This window comes from Panthera tigris, chromosome C1 (genome assembly GCF_018350195.1).
Source record: "Panthera tigris isolate Pti1 chromosome C1, P.tigris_Pti1_mat1.1, whole genome shotgun sequence".
Lineage (NCBI taxonomy): Eukaryota > Metazoa > Chordata > Mammalia > Carnivora > Felidae > Panthera > Panthera tigris.
Genome location: NC_056667.1, coordinates 97,486,035 through 97,511,817, shown reverse-complemented (window position 1 = coordinate 97,511,817; position 25,783 = coordinate 97,486,035). Strand labels below are relative to the sequence as shown.

Below are 25,783 nucleotides of genomic sequence, written 5' to 3'. Positions count from 1 at the left end.
GTCTTCTTTGGAAAAGTGTCTATTCGTGTCTTCTGCCTCTTTCTTCACTGGGTTGTTTGTTTTGGAGGTGTTAAGTGTGATAAGTTCTTCATAGATTTTGGATACTAACCCTTTATCAGATAGGTCATTGGCAAATATCTTCTCCCACTCCATAGGCTGCCTTTTAGTTTTGTTGATTGTTTCTTTCACTGTGCAGAGGCTTTTTATCTTGATGAGGTCCCAGTAGTTCATTTTTGCTTTTGTTTCCCTTATGTTCAGCAATGTGCCTAGTGAGAAGTTGCTCCAACCAAGGTCAAAGAGGTTCCTGCCTGTGTTCTCTGGATTTTGATGGTTTCCTGTCTTAAATTAAGGTGTTTCATCCATTTTGAATTTATTTTTGTGTATGGTGCAAGAATGTGGTCCAGTTTCATTCTTCTGCGTGTTGCTGTCCTGTTTTCCCAACACCATTTGTAGAAGAGATTGTCTTTTTTCCATTGGATATTCTTTCCTGCTTTGTGAAGATAAATTAACCATATAGTTGTGGGTCAATTTCTGGGTTTTCTATTCTGTTCCATTGATGCATGTGTCTGTTTTTGTGCCAGGACCGTACTGTCTTGATCACTAGCTCTGTAATGTAGCTTGAACTCTGGACTCGTGATGCCTTCAGTTTTGTTTTTCTTTTTCAGGACTACTTTGGCTATTCAGGGTCTTTTGTGGTTCCATACAAATTTTAGGATTGTTTGTTCTAGCTCTGTGAAGAATGCTGGTGGTATGATGACAGGGATTGCATTAAATGTGTAGATTGCTTTGGGTAGTATTGACATTTTAACAATATTTGTTCTTCCTATCCAGAAGCATGGAATGCCTTTCCGTTTGGGTCTTCTTCAATTTCTTTCATAAGTGTTCAATAGTTTTCAAAGTATAGATCTTTTACCACTTTAGTTAGGTTTATTCCTAGGTGTCTTATTGTTTTTGGTGCAATTGAAAATGGGATCGATTCCTTGATTTATTTTTCTGTTGCTTCATTACTGGTATATAGTAATGCCACAGATTTCTGCATGTTGATTTTATATCCTGCTACTTTGCTGAATCATGTGTTCTAGCAATTTTTTGGTGGGGTCTTTCAGATTTTCTTTTTTTATTATTTTTTTAATGTTTATTTATTCTTGAGAGAGAGAGACAGAGCATGAACAGGGGAGGAGCAGAGAGAGAGAGAGACAGACAGACAGAATCCAAAGCAGGCTCCAGGCTCTGAGTTGTCAGCATAGAGCTGAACTTGGGGCCTGAGCCCACACACCGTGAGATCATGACCTGAGCTGAAGTCAGACACGCAACCAAGTGAGCCACCCAGGTGCCCCCAGATTTTCTACATAGAGTATCATGTCGTCTGCAAAAAGTGAAAGTTTGACTTCTTCTTTCCTTTCTTTTTGTTGTCTGATTGCTGAGGCTAAGATTTCCAGTACATGTTAATAGTAGTGGTGAGAGTGGAAATCCTGTCTTCTCCTCACTGTAAGGGAAAGGCTCTCAGTTTTTCCCCACTGAGGATGATATTAGCTGTGGGTCTTTCATGTATGGCCTTTGTGATGTTAAGGTATGTTCCATCTATCCATACTTTATTGAGGGGTTTCATCAAGAATGGATTCTGTATTTTGTCAAATGCTTTCTCTGCATCTATTGACAGGATCATATGGTTCTTTCATCCTTTTTTTTAAATTAAAGTGGTGTATCAAGTTAATTGATTTGTGGATACTGAACCAGCCCTGCAGCCCAGGAATAAATCCCACTTGATCATGGTGAATGATTCTTTCAATGTACTGTTGAATTCGGTTTGCCAGTATCTTCTTGAGAATTTTTGAATCCACATTCATCAGGGATATTGGCCTGTAATTCTCCTTGTTTAGTGGAGTCTTTGGTTTTGGAATCAAGGTAATGCTGGCTTCATAGAATGACTTTGGAAGTTTTCCTTCTATTTCTGTTTTTTGGAACAGTTTGAGAAAATAGATGTTAACTCTTTAAGTGTTTGGTAGAATTCCCCTGGGAAGCTATCTGGCCCAGGTCTCTTGTTTGTTGGGAGATTTTTGATTACTGATTCAATTTCTATACTGGTTAGGTGTCTGTTCAAATTTTCTATTTCCTCCTGTTTCAGTTTTGGTAGCTTGTGAGTTTTTAGGAATTCGTCCATTTCTTCTAGATTGTCCACTTTGTTGGCATATAATTTTTCATAGTATTCTCTTACAATTGTTTGTATTTCTGTGGTGTTGTGATTTCTCCTCTTTCATTTGTGATTTTATCTATTTGGGTCCTTTCTCTTTTCTTTTTGATAAGTCTGGCTAGAGGGTTATCAGTTTTGTTAATTCTTTCAAAGAACCGGCTCTAGTTTCATTGATGTGTTCTACTGGGTTTTTTTGTTTGTTTGTTTGTTTCTATATCATTTCTATTCTTCATTATTTCCCTTCTTCTGCTGTCTTTAGGCTTTATTTGCTGTTCCTTTTCTAGATCCTCTAGGTGTAAGTTTAGTTTGTGTATTTGGGACCTTTCTTACTTTTTGAGATAAACCTGAATTGCAATATACTTCCCTCTTAGGACTGCCTTTGCTGCATCCCAAGGGTTTGGGATTGTCATGTTTTTATTTTCATTTGCTTCCATGTATTTCTTTAATTTCTTCTTTAATTTACTGGTTAACCCATTCATTCTTCAGTAGGATGTTCTTTAACCTCCCTGTAGTTGAGGGCTTTCCAAATTTTTTCTTGTGGTTGACCTCAAGTTTCACAGTGTTGTGATCTGAAAACGTGCATGGTATGATCTCAGTCTTTTGTACTTGTTGAGGGCTGATTTGTGACCCAGTATGTGATCTATTCTGAAGAATATTCTATGTACACTCAAAAAGAATGTGCATTCTGTTGATTTGAGATGAAATGTTCTGAATAATATCTGTTAAGTCCATCCAGTCCAGTGTGTCATTCAAAGCCATTGTTTCCTTGTTGATTTTCTGCTTAGATGATCTGTCCATTGTTGTAAGTGGGGTGTTAAAGTCCCCTACTATTATTTTATTGTTATCAGTGAGTTTCTTTATGTTTATTATTAATTGATTTATATATTTGGGTGCTTACAAGTTGGAGACATATTACAATTATTTGATCTTCTTGATGGATAAGCCCATTTTATTATGACATAATGTCCTTCATCCTTTGTTACAGTCTTGTCTTAAAATCTAGTTTGTCTGATATAAGTATGGCTACTCCAGCTTTCTTTTGACATCCAGTAGCATGATAGATGGTTCTCCATCCCTTCACTTCCAATCTTCAAGTGTCTTTAGGTCTAAAATGAGTCTCTTGTAGGCAGCGTATAGATGGATCTTTTCTTTTTACCCATTCTGATACCCTATGTCTTTTGATTGACCCTATGTCATTTAGTCCATTTACATTCAGAATGATTATTGAATGATTGGACTTTAGTGCCATCATGTAACCTGTAGATTTGATGTTTCTGGTGATGTTCTCTGGTCCTTTCTAGTCTTGTTGCTTTTGGTCTTTTTTTTTTCTTTTTTCTCCAAAGAGTCCCCCTTAAAGTTTCTTGTATGGTCACAAATTCCTTTAGTTTTTGTCTGGGAAACTCTTTATCTCTCCTATGTTGAATGACAGCCTTTCTGGATAGAGCATTCTTGGCTGCACAATGTTTCCATTCAACATGTTGAATATATCTTGCCACTCCTTTCTGGCCTGCCAAGTTTCTGTGGACAGATCTGCTGTGAACCTGATCTATCTTCCCTTGTAGGTTAAGGACTTTTTTTCCCCATGTTGCTTTCAGGATTCTTTCCTTGTCTGTGTATTTTGTGAATTTTACTATGATATGTCTTGGTGATGACTGGCTTTTGTTGAATTTAATGGGAGTCCTCTGTGCTTCTTGGATTTTGATGTCTGTGTCCTTTCCCAGATTAGGGAAGTTTTCCGCTATAATTTGCTCACATAAACCTTCCTTTTTCTCCCTCTTCATCTTCTGGGACTCCTCTGATACAAATGTTATTACATTTTAATAAAACACTGAGTTCCCTTAGTCTGCCTTCATGATCCCTGACCTTTGTTTCCCTCTTCTTTTCAGATTCATTATTTTTTATAATTTTATCTTCTGTATTGTTAATTCACTCCTCTGCTTCATCTATCCTTGTTTTTATGCACTCGATTTGGGTTTTTGCATCTCAGTTTTAGCATTTTTAATTTCGGCCTGACTCGATTTTAGTTCTTTTATCTCTGCAGAAAGAGATTCTTTTGTGTCTTCTATGCTTTTTCAAGCCCAGCTAGTATCCTTATAATTGTTTTAAATTATAGTTCAGAAATCTTATTTATATCTGCATTGACTAAATCCCTGGCCATCATTTCTTCCTGTCCTTTTTTCTTTTTTAAAAAAAAATTTTTAATACTCATTTTTTTTTTTATTTTTTTTTAACGTTTTATTTATTTTTGAGACAGAGAGAGACAGAGCATGAACGGGGGAGGGGCAGAGAGAGAGGGAGACACAGAATCGGAAGCAGGCTCCAGGCTCTGAGCCATCAGCCCAGAGCCCGACGCGGGGCTCGAACTCACGGACCACGAGATCGTGACCTGAGCCGAAGTCGGACGCCCAACCGACTGAGCCAACCAGGCGCCCCAATATTCATTTATTTTTGACAGAGAGAGACAGACAGATTGTGAGTGGGGGTGGGGCAGAGAGAGAGGGAGACACAGAATCTGAAGCATGCTCCAGGCTCTGAGCTCTCAGCACAGAACCCAACACAGGGCGCAAACTCACGGGCCATGAGATCATGACCTGAGCCAAAGTCAGATGCTTAACCAACTGAACCACCCAGGCACCCATCTTCCTGTTCTTTCTTTTGAGGTGAATTCCTCAATCTTGTAATTTTGGATGAATATAAAACAACAACAATAATAATAGAATAAAATAAAATAAAAATTAATTTAAAAAAATCAAGTAAAGGAAGCTAGATCCTAAGTGTGTTTTGGTCTGCATGTTAAGATAAGCTTGATAGAAAAAAGAGGAGAGAAAAAGAATAATGAAATTATTAAAATGAAATAAAAAATTAAAAAATTGAAAATTAAAAAAATTTTTTTAATGAAATTAAAAAAATGAAAATAAAAATGAAATAAATGAATGAATAAATGAAATAAATGAATAATGAAATAAAAAATGAAAATAAAAATGAAATAAAATTTGAAAATAAAAAATTTTGCTCTTTCCGTAACCAAGATACAAAAGAAAAACAACAAAAACAACAGAAGCAACAAAAACAAAAAAAGCAAACAAACAAATGAACAAAAAAACCCAAATGAAGCTAGATCCAGTTTTCCCTAGAGCTGAAACTTTGCAGCAGTATGGTCAGTAGACTTATCTCGTGGAAGGGACTTGTGCTGGTCTCCTAGGAGAGGGGAATGCTGCTCTCTCAGGCTGACTTGCCCTAGTGGAGATGTGCCTGGAGGACACAATGGGGAGGGGCTTGCCGTAATGACTCAGTTCTCCACTTGGTGGCACTATTTAGCTCACTGGGGTCCATCAGTGTTGGTGGGCTAATGGTGAAAATGGCTTCACTCCACTCTGTATTCTCCAGTGTGGGAAGTTTGGGCCATCACCCCTCCTGTGTCCCCTGCTTCCGTCACCTCCCTGCCTTCCCCCTGTGTCCAAGCTGTCCACCTACTAGGCAGTGACTCTCTCCAGAGTTTTATCTTAGGCATTGCTGCGTTTCAAAATCCATATTTCAGAGACCTCCATGGTTCAGACCCACAGTGATCTGGGGGAGTCTCATGGAACTGTAGCCTGCTTGTTCCAGGAAACAGTTGCACCACCACACAGTGGCTTAGAGTTTATGGTGAATGAAACACAGCCAGTACCAGGGTTTGTTGCCCTCAGCTGGGGTCTTTGTTCCTATATGGGTGAATATGGCAGCTTGATCATGCCCACCAGGTCTTTTGCCCGCAGAAAGGCCATATCACCTCTATTAAATGCACTGCAAGCTGGGGAACCACTTCTTCCTGTAGGACCCAGGGGATCTTCAGACCGGGCTTCCTGCTCCTGGGCCTCCGCCTTGCTTCCTCACCAGAGCACCACCAGGGGCTGACCTCTGACTCTGTGCTCCACTGTTTATTAAAAACTGGCAGTATTGAAACCCTGTCCTTTTTCTCCTATCAATGGTTTTGGGGAACAGTTTTCTTGTGCAGTCCCCTGTGCCTGTTTTCACTCTTGCTTTCTAGCTGCTTTCAGGGGGATTGCTTTCTTGCACAAACCCAATGCACTGCCCTCTCCCTTGAAGTGCAGGTAGCTGATAGAGACTCTCCAGCCTGAGATTAAGGAATGGATGGGGAATACGAACTGCTTTGGGCTTTAAACATTACTGAATTCTGGAATGTAGTTAGAAACATTACTGGATTCTAGTTTTTGCAGCTTTCTCACTGAGGTCTTCGATGTGAAAGGCTACTCATATTGTTCAAATATGGGCACTACTGCTTGTATGTTGCAGATTCCTAAACTATAGTTCTCGTGAGACTCCCTCCTTGAGCTTCAGGAATGTATATATCCTTCACATGTATTCAGTGCCTGTTTATGTTTCCTCTTGGATGTCGTATAGTCATTTCCAACTTGCTTCCTCACTGTAGTCTGCTCTCCTGCCTGTGTGCCACCATCTTCTAGCTGTCAGGAAACCTGGGAATGATTCTAGTTTCCTATTTCCCTCAATTCCCCCTCTCTCTGTCTACTTCTTGGTAGGAATTCCAGTATATTAGTTAGAAATCCTCATGAAGGGGTGCCTGGGTGGCTCAGTCGGTGAAGCGTCCGACTTCGGCTCAAGTCATGATCTCACGGTTCATGAGTTCAAGCCCCATGTCGGGCTCTGTGCTGACAGCTCGGAGCCTGGAGCCTGCTTCTGATTCTGTGTCTCCCTCTCTCTCTGCCCCTCCCCTGCTCATTCTCTCTCTCTCTCTCTCTCCAAAATAAATAAACATGAAAAAAAAATTTTTTAAATCCTCTGACTTTGTCCTCCAGTCACTGTTCATACTAAAGCTAAGTGATCTTGAAAGAGTTCAAATTTGATTTTGTAACTCGTTCAAAAATTTTTCAGTGTGGGGAGGAGTTAAGATGGCAGAGTAGTAAGGGGACCCTGGGCTTGTGTCATTCCTTGGACACAGATCAACATCAACCCATTTTGAACACCTATGAAATTGATCTGAGGATTAACAGAACAACCTGTATAATTTGAGGCAGAGAACACAGCAGGTGTGTGCCAAGAGGTGAACTAGGGGAGCGAAGAGCTGCGGTGCCACAGAGTGGAGGGAGGGAAGGAGGAGAGAGGGAGGGAGGGAGGGAGAAAACAAACATGGGGGGAGAGAAGCCCAAAGGAAAATCGAGGTGCACCTACCAGAAGGGACATGAACGCTAGGCAGACAAAAACAGCAGGTGGAAGGAGGGTCACAGAAGTAGAGAATGTGAGCCAGAGTTCTTTGAAAAGATAACTAGGAATTAGCCAGGAGAGATGAGAGGGTAGGAAAGAATCCAACATTGAGCAATAGGGGGTTAGAGTGGAAGTTACCTTGATAAAAACAATTTTTACTGTACTTAGACTTGCTACTGAGAGGTGGGAGAGGGGCAATTTCTTATATAAATGAGAACTTTTTTTTTCCTGAGGAGATACTGTATAATCGACATACAACATTAGTTTCAGATGTACATTATATTTGTATATATCCTGACATGATCACCACAATAAGTCTAACATCCGTCACTGTACATAGTTACAGAATTTTTTTTCTTATGATGAGAACTTGTAAGATTTACCTTCACTTAGCAACTTTCCACTATGCAATACAGCATTAACTATAGATGCCATGCTGCACATTACATCCCCATGCCTTAGTCATTTCATAACTGGAAGTTTGTACCTTTTGACTCTCTTCACCTATTTCACTCACCTCCAACTCCCCACCTCTGGCAAGCACCACTCTGTTCTCTGTATCTCTAGCTTATTTTTCTTTTTCTTCAAGATTCAACATATAAGTGAGATCATACAGTATTTGCATTTCTCTGACTGACTTATTTTGCTTAATATAATCCCCTCAGGGTCCATTCATGTTGTCATACATGGCAAGATTTTACTTCTTTTTTATGGCAAAACAAAAAATAAGTGTTGATGAAAATGTGAAGAAAAGGGAACCCTCGTATGTTGTTGGTGGCAATGTAAATTGGTGTAGCCACTATGGGAAACAGTATGGAAGTTCCTCAAAAAATTAAAAATAGTACTCTCATATGATCCAGCAATTCCACTTCTGAATATTTATCCAAAGCAAATGAAAACACCAAGTTGAAGAGATATATGCACCCCTATGTTCCTTGCTGCATTATTTACAATAGCCAAGATACGGAAGCAACCCAAATGTCCGTCAATGGATGAATGGATGTATATATATGTATATATATATATGCAATGGACTATTACTCGGCCATAAAAAAGAATAAGATCTTGCCATTTGCAACAACATGGATGGACCTAGAGGGTATTGTGCTGAGTGAAATAAGTCAGACAGAAAAAGACAAATACCACATGATTTCACAAGATGTGAAGTCTAAAAGCAAAGAAAAAAAAACACAACAAGCAAAATAAAACAGACTCATAAATACAGAGAATAAACTGGTAGTTGCCAGAGTGGAGGGGAGTGGCAGGATGGATGAAGTAGATGAAGGGGATTAAGAGGAACAGGGGCGCCTGGGTGGCGCAGTCGGTTAAGCGTCCGACTTCAGCCAGGTCACGATCTCACGGTCCGTGAGTTCGAGCCCCACGTCAGGCTCTAGGCTGATGGCTCGGAGCCTGGAGCCTGTTTCCGATTCTGTGTCTCCCTCTCTCTCTGCCCCTCCCCCGTTCATGCTCTGTCTCTCTCTGTCCCAAAAATAAATAAAAAAACGTTGAAAAAAAAAAAAAAGAGGAACAAACTTCCAGTTATAAAATAAATAACTCATGGGGATGAAAAGTACAGCATACAAAATATAGTCAATATATTGAATAACATTGTATGATGACAGAGGATGGCTACACTTATTGTGGTAAGCAATGAGTAATATGTATTGTAGTGTATACAACGTATGTCATACACATATATATATTATATTTTGTTGTATGTATAGTGAGAATTGTTGAATCGCTGTGTTGTACATCGGAAACTAATATACTATCATATGTCAACTACACTTCCATAATAAAACAAAAATATTTTTTAAGGTTGCTTTGGTTATTCAGGGACTGTGGTGGTTCCACACAAGTTTTAAGTTTTAGAATTGTTTGCTCTAGTTCTGTGAAAAACGCCACTTGCGTCTTAATAAGGCTTGCACTGAATCTACATGTAGATTGCTTTGGCTAGTATGGATTTTAACAATATTCATTTTTCCAATCCATGAGCAGAATATCTTCCCATTTACTTGTGTCTTCTTCAATTTCTTTCATCAATGTCTTAGAGTTTTCAGTGTCTTTCACTTCCTTTGTTAAACTTATTCCTACTTTCTTCTTTTTGATAGAATTGAAAATAGGATTGTTTTCTTAATCTCTTTCTGATAATTTTCTGGGGTTTTTTAGTGTTTGTTTTCAGTGCAACAGGTTTCTGTAGATTAATTTTGTACCCTGCAATTTTACTGAATTTATTTATTAGTTCTAACAGGTTTTTGGTGGAGTCTGTAAGGTATTCTATATGTAGTATCATGTCATCTGCAAATAGTGACAGTGTTACTTGCAATTTGGATGCCTTTTATTTCTCTTTCTTACATACTTCTGAGGAGTTTGGCTATTAGAAAAGCAGAGATGGCGGCTGCACTGATCCCAGATCCATTTACTTATGAAAAACTCTTTATATTTCAGAGTCAAATGAGGAACAAAAGGGTTTTTTACAGACCTGAGTCTCAAACTTCTGTCAAGAACTGACTCCTTTAAACTTTAGGTTGAATTAAAAGCCACTTCAGAAGATGTTCCAAAGTCTCCATCTTTCCCTTATTCCACCAGCAATGATTCTTTATTTCCCATTTCTGAGCTCTCTGTTCATTCCGCCTCTCTTAAGCCCAAAGAACATCGATACCCTCCGAAAGAGCATTTCCATATACACGTGTTTCTAGATCCAGTTGAGGCAAATTGTTGATCGTGCCAATCCCGAACCCTTCTCCTAAGGATTGTCTTAGACTACTTCACTTTTAAAAATAGTTCAGTATAACTTATAAGTGCCCCTATTCTAAGTGGATTGCCTTCAGTGGGTGGAGACAAGTTGTCTCTGATATGCCATTCTAGGGTTCTGTGGCCCATGATGGTATAGGCCCACCACAGCCATGTCCAGGCCTAGCCTCCTCCCTACAGGTATAGGAAGCTAATTTATGCAATGTCTTCTGAGTGGAAGTCTGTTTAAGGGGCTCCCTAAATCTTTCAGCGTAGTCACAGTTCAAGTCGCTGGAAAATATCTTTCAGATTCCATGAAAGCCATGGAATCACGTGATTAGTGCCAGTTAGGTTTGAACATTAAAGAGTTTACTCATTAATCAGAGATCTGTGTTTGATACACAGTTTTCAGAGGGGATGTTATAATCTTGCAGCTTTAACGTGTTCATGTTATCAAGTGATATAAGAACCCAAAGCCCCAGATTAATACTTGGAAACTGTACTGTCAACCTCAAACACAGTAAGGTAAGCATAATGTGCATTCCTGACTTTGTCTATAAATGTGCAAATATTCGGGGCTCCTGGGTGGCTCAGTTGGTTGACCGTCCGTCTTCGGCTCAGGTCGTGATCTCGCCGTCTGTGAGTTCGAGCCCCGCATCGGGCTCTGTGCTGACAGCTCAGAGCCTGGAGCCTCCTTCTGATTCTGTGTCTCCCTCTCTCTCTGCTCCTCCCTGACTCATGCTCTCTCTCTGTCTCAGAAATAAATAAACATTAAAAAAAAATAATAAAAAAAATGTGCAACTATTCCCTCCCCATTGACAGAGCATGGGCTTGGTGGTAATCCATCTATGCCACCTGAACACCTGCACACATGCGCACTCGCACACACACACATGCGCACTCGCCCAGCTCTCCAGTGTCTGCATGCGGGCATTTACAAGATGCCCAGCTGAATGTAGCCGGTGACTGTGGGATACGGCAAAGGTAACCATCCCTGCTGATAATTGATTTTTACCCTGAGGGTAGCAGTTTAGATGGAGAGAAATGGGCAAATACAGGATAAATCATCTTTTTGAGGTCAAGTCTTTTTGAGGTCAGACTAGGTCTGTCTCGCATCACACATGTGTTGAAACCAAACTCATGAAAGAGTACCTAAGGAAGGAAAAGAAAAATAAACGGCCACTTACCAAGTGCATTTTCCAGATAACAGTGTTTCAATATTGATGAAGGTTTAGAATTTAAGATGATTCTATGTTATTGAATCCCTTAGCATTCTCCCCCTGTCCCTGAAATCTTTCAAAATCCTTCTAGTTTTTCAGGACATCAAAAGCCAAAGCAGCACAAGTTACTCTTGGTATAAATGCTGAAAAGTGTCTCCTATTACCTGAAAGAATACAAAGGATTTAGACTTCCACATGTAAAATGATCATGGCCTCTTTTCTAGGCTTTTGGGTGTATAACTTTCACAAGTCAGTTGGCCCATCAGAGTAATTAAATTAAAGAGAACAGTTTTTAGAATGGAATATACTGTCCTCTGAGTTTTGGTGAAGTTTTATCATATGCTTTGAGTAGCCTAGAATAAAAGGCTATATTGCAGATTTCACATATTCTTTACCCACCATTTCCACTCCAGTCCTGCTTCTAGCCTTTGGAAGTCAGTGTCTCCAGTACCCTGTTGCCATATATTCCTTCACTTTCTGATTCACATAACCCTCTACTTATAACTCTGCAGCGTCCCCACATTCATTTTCTATATCAAGACAAACCTCATGGCCTTCTGTTAAGAAAACCTGCTCAGGGGGCGCCTGGGTGGCTCAGTCAGTTGAGCGTCCGACTTCAGCTCAGGTCATAATCTCACGACTTCGGCTCAGGTCACAATCTCACGGCTTCGGCTCAGGTTATGATCTCACGGCTCATGAGTTCGAGCCCCACGTCGGGCTCTGTGCTGACAGCTCAGAGCCTGGAGTCTGCTTCGGATTCTGTGTCCCTCTCTTGCTGTGCCCCTCCCTCACTCACGCTCTCTCTTTCTCTCAAGAATAAACAAAACATTAAAAAAAAAAATTTTTTAAAGCCTGCTCAAGGCTGGCTTTCATCAGTGTCTGATATCCCTGTTCGCCATTTTACCTGCTCTCTGCCCTTCCATGTGGAAACCATCCTTTATGCGAGCTCAAAAGGCTGTTTCATTGACCTTTTCTTCTAAATCCCCTAAGCTCTCTAATGCATGTGTGGGTATAGGTTTGGATGAAAGAGTACTCAAAATGTACACAGTGTGTTGTGAAACATATTAGTATTTTATTAATTGTATTCCAGGTAAACACATTGAACTGAACCGCAAGTGACCTTGCTATTGAAGTTAGATAGAAACTCCTACCACATCGGACTTCCGGGGTTTGGTACAATCATTTGTCTTGATGGCCTCATGTATGCAGTCGCTATAGTCAGTATTACACTTGCCACATTTACAGCTTATAGCTACCGGGTAGGAGAAATAGGGAGTAACATGGTGTGGGCATCCTGGTATTTCTACAGTCTTGTACAGGAAGTCTCTGTAGGTGCAAACATCTTGGGACAGAGCATATTTGGGAAGAAACAGTTTGCCATTGATATCCTGAGGGAAGAACAGAAGAGGAAGCAAAATGTTAATTCGCTTACATCCCATAGATACAAATAGGACTGGGGGAGGATTCCTTAGTCCCATTCCCCAATACCAATTCAGCATATCCACACTGAATCCTATAGAGACAAAAATGACATACACACACACCTCTCTTTTATCCTTGATCGTGGGAACAAGATAAGGTTTAAATAAACTTTGGGAGTAAAACTATTGTAAAAATTATCTGTACCAACTGTATGGAGTAGGTCCGTATATTATAACCTAGGGACTCTACCTCTAAGGAGCCAATGACCGTTAGGTCTGCGAAATGAGGTTGTGATTTATCTCATTTCCTTTCTGGATAGAAATGGACTGAGTCTAGGTTTATCTAATTTTCAGCTAAAAGAAGTGAGATGAACTACATACCCGTGTCATACAATATCCAGCACAGATGGTGGTGTTGATGGTTAGGCAATAAGCACACTCTTTCCTTTCGACATGCATCATATACTCAGTGGGAAAACAAAAAGACATCGCTTGTCCACATGCCAGGCCAAAAAGCACGGACATCACGTAGATTGCAGTCATGCTAAATCAAAGACAAAATTAAAGAATCTATTACATGAATCCTTTAGGACATTCAGAAGGGACATTTAGAAAGAGCTACAGTGCGTGTGCATATGTGTGTGCATGTGTGTGTGTGTAAATATATATATTTATCGAATGCCTACTTTGTCCTAGGCCCTATATTAGGTGTTTTTACATACTTAGTACTCTCAATAACCTTTCTTTATAATGTGGCCATGAGCCATATACGTCATAGTGTAGGAACTCACATAGCAAATGTCCTGCTCGCAAGTGCCACTTAACAACACTGGGCAGTGAAATGAAAAGCCTGAAACATCACAACAGAAAAGTGACAGACACATAAGGTCAACTCAGCGCAAAACAATTCATTCGGTAGAAACAGTTTAAATACCTGCCTCTAATTATAAGAAGTGACTTAACAGGCCTCAGTAGGGGCTTTTCAAAACAGGAGTTTTCTAAAATCTTTGGTTCGATAGTTTAAAAGGCCAACAGACTAGTCATAATTAGAAAGCATATCGAAACCAAGAAAATGTATAATCAAACTGTAGTGCCATCTCAATGCAAATAAGCTTGCATACAATTCTATCCAATGTCCGGCAAGGAAGATGAAGCTAGAGAAAGCCTAGAATGGGCCAACTATCCTAGTGTTATTCTAACCGGTGTTAAAGGGTTAAACCAGAAATCTAGAACCCCCCCCTTTTCCAACCCTGAGAATATTCTCTGATGGTTGAAAGAAGTGGAGTTGGACAAATAAAAATTATTTTACTAAGAAAATGTATGGGGCGCACTGTCTTAAAACAAATTATAGAAACAAAAAATATAGGTTGACATAGTGAGAGTAATACCATTCAAGGACAGATCTACTGTGGGTTAGCCGGGAAAATAAAATGAGGTTTCACTACCTGGAAGATAACAGAGGGTCCACTGTGCCTCAAGTAGAAGGAGAATATGTATCTCAATAGAACCTGTTTAATGGAGAGTCTGTTCAATATTGATGGGTCATTCTAAGCAGATGGATAATGTTATTATGACTTATAGCAGATAAGTTAGATAAACATATACTGAGCATTTGAACCAGACGATGAGAAATACAAAATGGATAAGCTATGGTCCATGACTTCAAGGGCTAACAGTCTAAGGAGAGAAGTATGAACACTAATAATAAAAGCATTGTTCTAAGTGCTCTGAAAGAGTCCAAAGCATGACTCCAAGATACAAAATTATAGAAAACGTCTTCTGTATAAACAAGGAAGTGAAGTAACCCATTTAAAAGGGTTTTCTGGTTAACTCTTTTGGATAAAATGTTGCATATTCAAGTATTCTTTGGAATTTTTTGGTATTTCAGTTAAGGAGTGAAAATATAAGAATTTCTGGCTCATGGGTCTGGTTTTCTCAAGTGCTTCACAAATGTGAGCTCCGTCTATGGTAGAGAATTGGTTCCATTATTTTAAAACCACAGATTTAGAGGATTCTCTAAGAATGATATAAAATATTCAGCCATCATGATCATATGGTTCTTGCCTGTCTAGCCAACTACTGGGTTTTTGCATAAAACATAATTAACTCGGATATTTTAACTATTAGCTCTGTCTGTGATTCTATATACAATAGATGTGTGGTGATCTGGTGAGAATATTGGTCCTGGAGTTAGGAAACAGAATGCTATTTCAAGATCTCCCATAGATCTATGAGAAATTGACTAAAATATTTAATCTGTCTGGGCCTTATTTTCTCATCTGGAAAACATAAAGAGACAAGTAAACCTAACCATTTTTTTTTTAATTGTAGGATAAAACACTGTTTTAGAACTTTTACCCACTGTTGCCATATTCATTATGGATACTGTATATGTTTTGAGAGTTCCTCTTATAAATGTAAAACTCTGAACTAACAAAAGGAAAAATTAAAAATGCTGAGTTACTGGGTGGCTCCGTCGGTTAAGCATCAGACTTCATTCAGCTCAGGCCGTGATCTCATGGTTCCTGAGTTCGAGCCCTACATCTGACACTCTCCTGTCAGCACAGGGCCCACTTTGGATTCTCTGTCCCCTTCTCTCTGCACCTCCCCCATTTGCATTCCTTCTCTCTCAAAAATGAATAAAAACATTTTTAGGTGCTCCTGCGTGGTTCAGTTGGTTAAGTGTCCGACTTCAGCTCGGGTCATGATCTCATGGGTTCATGGGTTCGAGCCCCAGGTCAGGCTCTGCGCTGACAGCGTGGAGCTTGGAAACTACTTCAGATTCTGTTTCCATCTCTCTGCCCCCACCCCCTCCCTCGCTCACATTTTGTCTCTCTCTCTCTTGCAAATATAAAATAAAATGAAAAAAAAATTTTTAATAAATAATTTTTTTAAGTGCTGAATTACAAGCAATAGTAGCTGTATAATTTTGTGAGTGTAAAAAAAAAGTAAGAATTGTTCTTTCCCCTTCATTGCAAATAGTAAAACTTCACCCACAGAATCTTTCTGAGCCTGTTTCTTCATCTATAAAAGGAAGGCTTAGAACTAGAAGATGATCAGGAAGGTCTTTTCAGCACAAATAGATTGTGATTCTATGTGATAAATTAGTGTCAGTTCCCTGAGCTATAAGAGTTAGTGATCTAGAATTCTGCTTCCAGATTTCATTACAATTATGAGTAACTGAGCAATTTAATATCATTTGCCTTCATTTTTCCACATGCTCCTTCCTGAAAATCATAAAAAGAATAAAACAATATGTGTGAAGCTCTTGGAATGCTATGGAACAAAGACTAATAACTATATAACACTATATAAATCACTATTAGTTAATACCTCCCTATATGATCTGCCATAATTTCTCCTTTATTGTCACCTGGATTCTCATCTCTGCAACTTAAATGCCTCTTTAAAATCATCATAAGTGATTTATTAAGCACCTAAAAACAGAAGGCATGATTTCAGGTCCTAATAATGAGAGATGCCTCTTTCAGTGGTATGACCATCTGTCTACACTTTCGACATTTTTTCCTATATAAAGTATCTTCTTTCTTTGCCACTTACCCCACCTTTTTCCTCCCTCCCTCTTTTTTTGCTCTCACTACCTTCATTCTTAATAAACACATTGCTCTCTACTCTGCTAAATTCCTTTGCCTATCTTTTGTCTCCAAATTCCTTACTATGCCATAAAAAAATCAATTGCCCACCCTATGAGCAATCCAGAACTTCACTAAAGCAATATTTTTCTGGAAACCAAAATATACTATAAGGCAGGTGTGTACATTAGACACTATCCAAAGTGAATTTACTGTAAGTTTTCCCAGAAGTATATGATCATCAAACATAACCATTAGTAATTGACAGGATCTAATACACTGATAAAAATGTTTAAATCAAAATGTAACCAGAGAAAGCCATGAACATCAATCAGCCTTCATTAGAGAACTGACCAGTTGTTCCTCTTACTTTAAGTCAAGTAGTTTTTCATATCTTTATATATGTCATTCACTCACCTCCACCACCACTGAACAATTTTGGAGCAGTAATTAGAATTCTTGGAGTCTATTGAAGCAAATTATCACTTAGCACTTGCCATTTTTGAGTATTGGCTAAAATCATGAAAATGAAGAAAGAATTCAAGTAAGAACATTTCATTTCACAAAGCCTTTTCAGTGTAGACACCTACCTTACTTTGCATTGGTGAGCTGATGGTATAATGACCCAGACTAAAAGCTCTTGGTTCATTTTATACCCTTCAGGATAATTCCTCTCTGATCTTCTTGTTTATATAATTGCGTTTGAATTACTGCTTTCTTATCTGAAAAAAACATCTATTGAAAATTCATACTTAACCCCAAGTAAAATGTGTTTAGACAAACAATTTCACAACATATTCCCCTGGAAACTCTGACATTATTGCAGCATGAATTTTCCTCTCTCCAATTTCAAAATAAAATTACCCTTTTAAATACATCCTTTATTAATATTTATTAATATTAACAAAGGATACACACAGAAGGAAAAAAAACATAACAAAAAAAAACCCCTCAACATCATCTAAGTAAATCTTGGGAATAAATTTATTTGGGGCTTGAGTGTCCCAAATTTTGCCTGAATGCTCTTTTACAGATAATAGAAAATTTTGCTCATCTACAAAACAAAGGCACCTTTTTTATGGAAACCCAGGGCAATTAGCATATGTGTTGTGGATTAAAATAAAAAAATATTTAATTAGTTCAAATATTTTAGTTCAAAATATTTTATTGTTCTATCTTTGGATTTGAAAAAATAATAAACAAAATTTACATGTGTGAAAGAATGGTCATTTAAGTAAATGACCAAATCTGACAAGATGTCAAACTGATCTGAGATCAAATCCTGACTCTGCCATTTACTATGACATTAGCATGCTTGAGCTTTGTTTCATCACGTACTTAAAGGTAGTATCAGTGTTTATGTAAAGCACTTAACACAGTATCTGCCATATAATAAGTGCTCGATAAATGATAGCTAATTTATGATAATTCAATACTCACTTGTTTAATAACTATTTAGTCAGAATGCCTGGTATATAGCAGGCAGTCGTTATATGTGTTTAATGTATAAATGGCTGAGGAAGGGCATGAAAAAATAATTATTGAATTTTTGAAACCGACATACACTTTTCTCCATCTACACAGCTGTAATTCAATTTTACTTCTTTTAACCCATTTGCCTCTGTGTAACAAGGTAATATGCCAAAAGTTCAACGAGAATTTTCTACCGCCCTCAAGGAAAAAAAGTCCAAACTCCTTAGTAACATTTACAAATCCCTGGCAATCTATTTTACCTCTCTGGTTTTATCTGTCACCCCACACCCTGACTTCCCCACCCTGTCTGCACTTTCTATGTCCTTCAGCCAATCTAAATGGAATTCTCAAATTAGTCACATTCTTTCTTGCCTCCAAGTCCTTTCATATACCATTCTCTATCTCTGGAACATCTGCCTGATCCCCCACTGCGTGCCTCATCCCACCTAATTCCTACTCATCCTTCAATACTTAACTGAGTAAGCAGCCCTTCTGTAAGCCCTGATTCCCCAAGGCCTTCATCATGGTTAGTGGTTTTAAAAGAATTTGAGAAAATAATAGAACATCTGGCACATGGTAGATATTCAATAAATTATAGATACTATTCTTGATTATTGACAATCCCATTGATCTTCATTTATCCTAGTCTTTCTTGTTAATAAAAGTTAATGCAAAAAATGAGTCCTGTTATAGGTGCGTCGCTCTGGAGGTAGGATGGAGAGGTCAAGGCAGAATCTGGTATGTATACCAGGAATAGCTAGGCCAGAGGCCTCTAAATATCAGAAATATAAGTTACTGTGTAGTAAGAGAAAAACTCTGAAAACAGGAAAAGTTGAAATGAAGATACCAAACTTAACCTATTTCATGTGATTCCATGTTTTGATCCTAAAAAAAAAAAAAAAAAAAAAAAAAAAAGCTTAAAAAGCAAGACCTAAAAGGATCAACTGTTTGCAAGTAACATAATTGAGTCAATGAACAAAACCAAAGAATATTTATAGGAATGCAATGATATTTGGTACCCAAGAAGGTATAATCCACAATATGTGGAATTTAATTAAAAAAAATAAGTAGTAATGCAAAGAAGCAGGAAAATACATGGGCCCCTGTGTGGTTCAGCCGGTTAAATGTCCAACTCTTGATTTTGGCTCAGGGTATGATCTCATGGTTTGTGAGTTTGAGCCCCACATCAGGCTCTGCAGTCACAGTGTGGAGCCTGCTTGGAATTCTGTCTTTCCCCCTTTCTCTCTCCATCCCTACCCCACTCATGCACATGTGTGCACTCTCCCTCTCTCAAAATAAATAAATAAACTTTTTTTAAAAGTAGTAAAATACAGTCCATAATGAAAAGGAAATTAATCAATTGAAACTGACCCAGAAATGGTATAGAATTAGTAGACAAAGAACATCAAAACTTGACATCACCAAAAGAACACAAAACCTTTCCAGTAAATAATCCCAAAGAAACAGAAATTTGAGTTACCTGAAAAACAATCCAAAATAATTATTTTAAGGAAGCTCAGAGAGATTCAAGGGAATGTAGACAAGTCAATGAACTCAGGAAAACAATCATGAAAAAACAAGAAGTTCAACAACAAGATAAAAATAATAAAAAATAACCGAACAGAAGTTCTGGAACTGAAAAATATGTAAACCACATTGAACTCTAGTATGTAAGTTAAAAGACAGAACTGTTGAAAAAAATATCTGTTAATTTATATTGTGTGGATACACCGTATACAAAGATGTAAATTGGGCACCAAAAACAAAATGGGGGAGGCAAATAAATGTGTAGAACTTTTTTATGCAAATGAAGTAAAGCTGTCAGCTTAAAATAGACTGTTATAAACATTACATGTTTTATATAAGCTTCATAGTAATCACAAAGAAAAACCCATAGTAGATACACAAATAATAGAAGAGAATCGATATTAAAAAATCATCAATTCACAAAGAGAGATGAGAAGAAAAAGAACTACAAAATAATTGAAAACAATTAACAAAATGGTGATAGTAAGTGCTTTCATATCAATAATCATTCCAAATGTAAATGGTTTAAATTCTCTAATTAAAAGACACAGAGTGGCTGAATGGAAAAAAAATAAAAGACCCATTGATATGCTGCCTATAAGAGACTCACTTAAGCTTTAAGGACACTCATAGCCAAAAAGTGAAGGAATGGAAAAAGATAGCCCATGCAAACGGAAACCAAAAAAGAGCAGGGGTAGCTATACTTGTATCAGACAAAATAGACTTTAAGTTAAAAGTTGTAACAAGAAACAAAGAAGGTCATTATGTGATGATAAAGGGGCAAATCATCAAAAGGATGTAACAATTATAAAATACATGCATCCTATATCAGAGTACCTAACTACATTCAACAATAATAAACAAATCTCAAGGCAAAAACAAACAGCAATGCAATAATAATAGGGAACTTAAATACCCCACTTTCAAAAATTGATAGATCATCCAGACAGAAAGTCAATATGGAAATAATAGACTTAAACTACAAGTTGGACCCAACAGATATATACACAAGATTCCATCCAACAGCAGCAGAATACACATTCTTCTCAACCATATGCAGAACATTCTCCAGGATAGACCATATGTTAGGTCACAAAAAAAGTGATAACTAATTTAAGATGACTAAAATCATACCAAGCGTCTTTTCTGCCCACTAGAAATCAATAACAGAAGGAAAACTGGAAAATTTCCAACATGTGGAAATTAAGCAAAAACAATCCTGACCTGCCAACTAGTCAAAAAAGAAATGAAAAAAAATCTTAAAACAAATGAAAATGGAAACACAACATATCAAAACTTATGGGGTATAGCAAAAGCAGTTCTAAGAGGAAAGTTTATAGTGATTAATACCTACATTAAGAAACAAAAAAGATACTAAATATACAACCTCACTTATACCTCAAGGAACTAGAAAAAGAAGAACAAAGCCCAAAGTTAGAAGGAAGAAAATAATAAAAATTAGAGCAGAAATAAATGAAGTAGAGACTAGAAAAATAGAAATCAATGAAACTAAAAGTCGGGTTTTTGGAAACATAAACAAAATTGACAAACCCTTAGCTAGGCTCACCATGGAATAAAAAAGACATGACATAAATAATAATTATAAATGAAAGAGGAGACATTACACTGACAACAGAAATACAAAAGACCATAAGAGACACTATGAACAATTACCAACAACAAATTAGATAACCTAGAAGAAATGGATAAATTTCTGGGAACTTACAAGCTACCAAGATTGAACCATGCAATAATAGAAAACCTGAATAGGCCAATAACAAGTAAGGAGACTGAGTCAGTAATCAAAAATCTCCCAATGATAAAGCCCAAATGGTTCACTGGTGAATTCTCCAATTAAAATATATATTTAAAGAAGAATTAATACCAATCCTTCTCAAACTCTTCCCAAATAATTGAAGAGGATGAAACATTTCCAAATTAATTTTATAAGGTCAGCATTACCCTGATACTAAGTCAGACAAGGACCTACAAGACAAGAAAATTATAAGCCAATATCCCTGATAAACATAGATGCAAAAATCCTCAGTGAAATGGTAGCAAACCAAATTTAAGAGCACATTAAAAGGATTATACACCATGATCAAGTGGGATTTATCTCAAGGATGTAAGGATGGTTTAACACATGCAAATAAGTCAATGTGATACACCATATTAGCAAAATGAGGAATAAAAATCACGATTGTCTTAATAGAAGCAGAAAAAGCATTTAAAAAATTCAACATTTTTTTATGATACAAACTCTCAACAAATTAGGTACAGAAGGAATGTACCTCAACATAATAAAGGCCATATATGACAAGCCCACAGCCAACATCATGCTCAATGGTAAAAAGTTAAAAGCCTTTCCTCTAAGATCAGAGACAAGACGTGGAGGCTCACTATTGTCAAGTCAATGAAGTACTGGAAGTCCTAGCCACAGCAATTAGGCAAGAGAAAGAAATAAAGGCATATGAATCAGAAAAGAAGCAGGAAAATTATCTGTTTGCAGATGACATAATCTAATATATGGAAAATTCTAAAGGCTCCACCAAAAAAACATTACAACTAATAAATGAATTCAGTAAATTTGCAGGATATAAAATCATTATACAAAAGTCAGTTGCATTTCTATACACTAACAATAAACTATCTGAAAGAAAAATTAAGAAAGCAATCCCATTTAAAATAGCATCAAAAAAACAATAATATACTTCAGAATAAATTTAAACAAGGAAGTGAAAGAGATATACACCAAAAACTATAAGACACTGATGAAAACAAATGAGGAAGTCACAAATTAATGGAAGTTATCCTGCATTCATGGGTCAGAAGAAATAATAGTGTTGGGGCGCCTGGGTGGCTCAGTCGGTTGAGCGTCCAACTTCGGCTCAGGTCGTGATCTCACAGTTTGTGAGTTTGAGCCCTGCATCAGGCTCTGTGCTGACAGCTCGGAGCCTGGAGCCTGCTTCGGATTCTGTGTGTCCCTCTCTCTCTGCCCCTAACCACTTGCATTCTGTCCCTGTCTCTCTCAAAAATAAATAAACATTTAAAAAAATGTTTTTAAATAAAGAAGAAATAACAGTGTTAAAATGTCCATATTACCCAAATCAATCTACAAAGTCAACGCAATCTGTATCAAAATTCCAATGGCATTTTTCACAAAAAATAGAAATAATCCTAAAATTTGTACAGAACCACAAAAATCTCTAAAAACTAAGGCAATCTTGAGAAAGGGAAACAAAGCTAGAGGCATCACACATCCTGATTTCAAACCATATTACAAAGATACAGTAATCAAAACAGTATGATACTCACATAAAAACAAGCACATATAACAATGGAACAGAACAGGGAGCCCAGAAGTAAACTCATACATATATGGTCAACTAGTCTTTGACAAGGGGGCAAGAACACACAAAGAAAAAAGTGTAGTCTGTTGAATAAATGATATTGAAAAATAGGATAGCCACATACAAAGAAAGGAAACTGGATCCTATTTTATACTAATCAACAAAATTAACTCAGGGGTCCTGGGTAGCTCAGTTGGTTAAATGTTCAACTCTTGAGTTCGGTTCAGGTCATGATCTCACAGTCATGAGATTAAGCCCCACATTGGGTTCTGTGCTGGGCATGGAGCCTGCTTCAGATTCTCTTTCTCCCTCTCCCTCTGCCCCTCCCCAACTCATGTGTGCACTCTCTCAAAAAAAAAAAAAAATGAACTCAGAATGGATTAAAATTTAAATGTAAGACCTGAAACCAGAATTCCTAGAAGAAAACATAGGAAAAGGCTCTTTGACATATGTCTTGACTATGATCTTTTGGATAGGACTCCAAAAGCATAGGTAACAAAAGCTAAAATAAATAAGTAGGACCATATCAAATTTTAAAAGCTTCAGGAAAGCAAATGAAATAATAACTTGAAATGGCAACCTACAGAATGGGAGAAAATACTTGCAAACCAGGTCTGTTAAGGAGAAAATATTTGCAAACCATGTCTGTTAAGGAGGTAATATCTAATATATATACATACACACACACACACACACACATATATATACTCATACAACTAAATAGCAAAAAAGTAAATAACGTAATTAAAAAATAGACAAATGACCTGAATTGACATTTTTCCAAAGATGGCCCAATAATACAGTATTGTATATACTTGAAAGTTGCTGAGAGTAGATGTTACGTATTCTCACTACATAACAAAAAAAAAAAAGACTCAACTATGTTAGAAGATGGTGTATTAATTATCTTGATTTTGGTTATTATTCCACTGTGTGTGTATGTGTGTGTGTATAAAATCATCATGTTGTATAATTTTAATATATACAATTATTTTGTCAATTATCCCTCAATAAATAAAGTTGGGGAAAAGGTATTATAACTAGTTTCCATATATTAGAGGAAAGATTAAGTATGTAGAGACATGGAGATATAAAAGACCAAAATTGAACTTCTAAAGGTGAAAACAACAATTGTTGTGAAGAAAAATACATTTAAATGAGTTGACAATAGAGGAGACATTGCAGAGAAAAAGATTAGTAAACTTAAAGACATAGCAATACAAATTATTCTAAATAAAATACACAGAGGAAAAAAAAATAACAGTAAATGATTGAGTTGTGGAACAACTTCAAGATCCCAAACATATATGTAGTTGGGACTCCTGAAGGCAAGGGATACAGAAAAAAAATACTTGAAGATAATGGCCAAAAAAGTTTACAAACATGATCAAAGCTATAAATCTACAGATCCAAAAAGCCCCAAAACATAAGAAATGTGAAGAAAACCAAACCAAGACACATCATAATTAAATTGCTTAAAGGCAGTGAGAAAGAGAAAAAAATTAAAAGCAGCCAGAGAAAAAGACACATAATGCAGAGTAGAGCAAAGATAAGGATGACAGGAGATTTCTCACTGGAACAATCAAGTCAAACTAAAAGGCAGTGGATTATCATCTTTAAAGTACTGCCAAAAACAAAAACAAAAAACTAAAAAACCTATCCACAGAATTCTTAAGCCAGCAAAAATATCTTTCAAATATGAAGGGAAAATAAAGGCTTTCATAGACATGCACAATCACAATCTGAAAGAATTCATCACCAACAGATCTGCACCATAAGCAGAAGGAAATGATACCAGATAGAAATCTAGATATAGACAACAGCATGAAGAACACTGGAAATGGTCATTACATGTGTAAAAAATTTTTGTCTCATTATTTACATTGTTTTAAAGATAACTGAATGTTTAGGGGGAAAACAATAATATAGGGCTCATAATATATGAAGAAGTTAATTATATAACAAAAGCACAATGGCCAAGAGGCAGAAATGGGAGTATCCTGTTATAATGTTCTTATGCCATATGTAAAATGATATATATAACATCACCTGAAGATAGACTAAGATTAAGTTAAAGATGGATAAAGATATAATCCTTAAACTATTAAAATACCACAACAAAGAATTATGGATAATAAGTCAACAAAGTAAATAAAATGAAATTATAAAACATGTTCAATCCAAAAGGAGTCATAAAAATAAGGGAAAAGGTAACAACAACAACAAAACAGATGGGACAAATAGAAAACATCAAGATGACAAATTTAAATCCAACCATGTCAATAACTGTATTAAGTTAAATAGTCTATGGTAGGCAGAATCTTAGCCCCCAAGATTCCTGACTCCTATTATACATACCTTGTATAATTCCCTCTCCTTGATTATGGGTAAACACTTTTAAAAGAAGATCAGAAACAGAAAAAGTCAGAAAGACTCAAAGCTATAGCAGATGCCCTCCATTGGTCTTGAAGAAGCAAACTTCCATGTTGAGGAAAGTGCCACATGGCAAGGACCTGAGAGTGGCCTCAAGGAGCTGAGAGTGGTCCCTGATCATAAGTAAGAAAAAGAGAACCTCAATCATACAGCAGTTAGGAACTCAATTGTGCCAACAACTTGAGGGAGCTTGGAAGTGGATCTTTCCATAATCAAGTTTCCAGATAAGGATGCAATCTACTGGCACCTTAATGTCAGCCTTGTGGGATGTACCAGACCAGTGACCCATGTAAACTATGAGATTATACATTTGTGTTGATTTAAATTGCTGTCTGTGGTAATTTCTCACTCAGCAAAATAACATATGCTATAAACACACCAATTAAAAGTACAGAATGTCAGTGTGGAAGGGAAAAAGACCCTACTCAATTACATGCCACCTATAACAAATCTACTTTAAACATGAAGGCACAGAGGTCCTAAGGTGGCTCAGTCGGTTAGGTGGCTGACTCTTGATTTCAGCTCAGGTCATTATCTCACAGTTCATGAGATTGAGCCCCAGGTTGGGCTCTATGCTGATAGTGCAGAGCTTGCTTGGGATTCTCTCTCTCCTCTCTCTCTT

The 25,783-nt window shown here is 37.2% G+C and overlaps 1 protein-coding gene across 4 annotated transcripts; it reads right to left on the bottom strand.

Moving 5' to 3' along the window:
* Positions 1-12,165: 12,165 nt before the first annotated feature.
* Positions 12,166-18,737, bottom strand: TSHB (thyroid stimulating hormone subunit beta). Of its 4 annotated transcripts, XM_042993789.1 has the most exons (4): positions 18,709-18,737; positions 16,969-17,100; positions 13,167-13,329; positions 12,166-12,752 (listed from the first exon to the last, which is right to left on the bottom strand). In XM_042993789.1, exons 2-4 carry the CDS (start codon positions 17,025-17,027, stop codon positions 12,498-12,500), a joined length of 477 nt encoding a protein of 158 aa, XP_042849723.1. In that variant the 5' UTR covers positions 17,028-17,100; positions 18,709-18,737; the 3' UTR covers positions 12,166-12,497. The 4 variants fall into 4 exon arrangements, with proteins under 4 accessions (XP_042849723.1, XP_042849722.1, XP_042849724.1 ...); XM_042993788.1 differs by lacking the exon at positions 18,709-18,737 and having other exon boundaries at positions 16,969-17,460; XM_042993790.1 differs by lacking the exon at positions 18,709-18,737 and having other exon boundaries at positions 13,167-14,293; positions 16,969-17,037.
* Positions 18,738-25,783: the final 7,046 nt, after the last annotated feature.

Bases quoted from the DNA above. Each gene is read 5' to 3' on its own strand.
- TSHB (XM_042993789.1), bottom strand. From the start codon at position 17,027: ATGAACCAAGAGCTTTTAGTCTGGGTCATTATACCATCAGCTCACCAA. The intron at 13,330-16,968 runs GTAGGTGTCTAC...TCTTTGATTTAG, and splicing joins GCTCACCAATGCAAAGTAAG to CATGACTGCAATCTACGTGA. The intron at 12,753-13,166 runs GTATGTAGTTCA...TTCTTCCCTCAG, and splicing joins CTGGATATTGTATGACACGG to GATATCAATGGCAAACTGTT.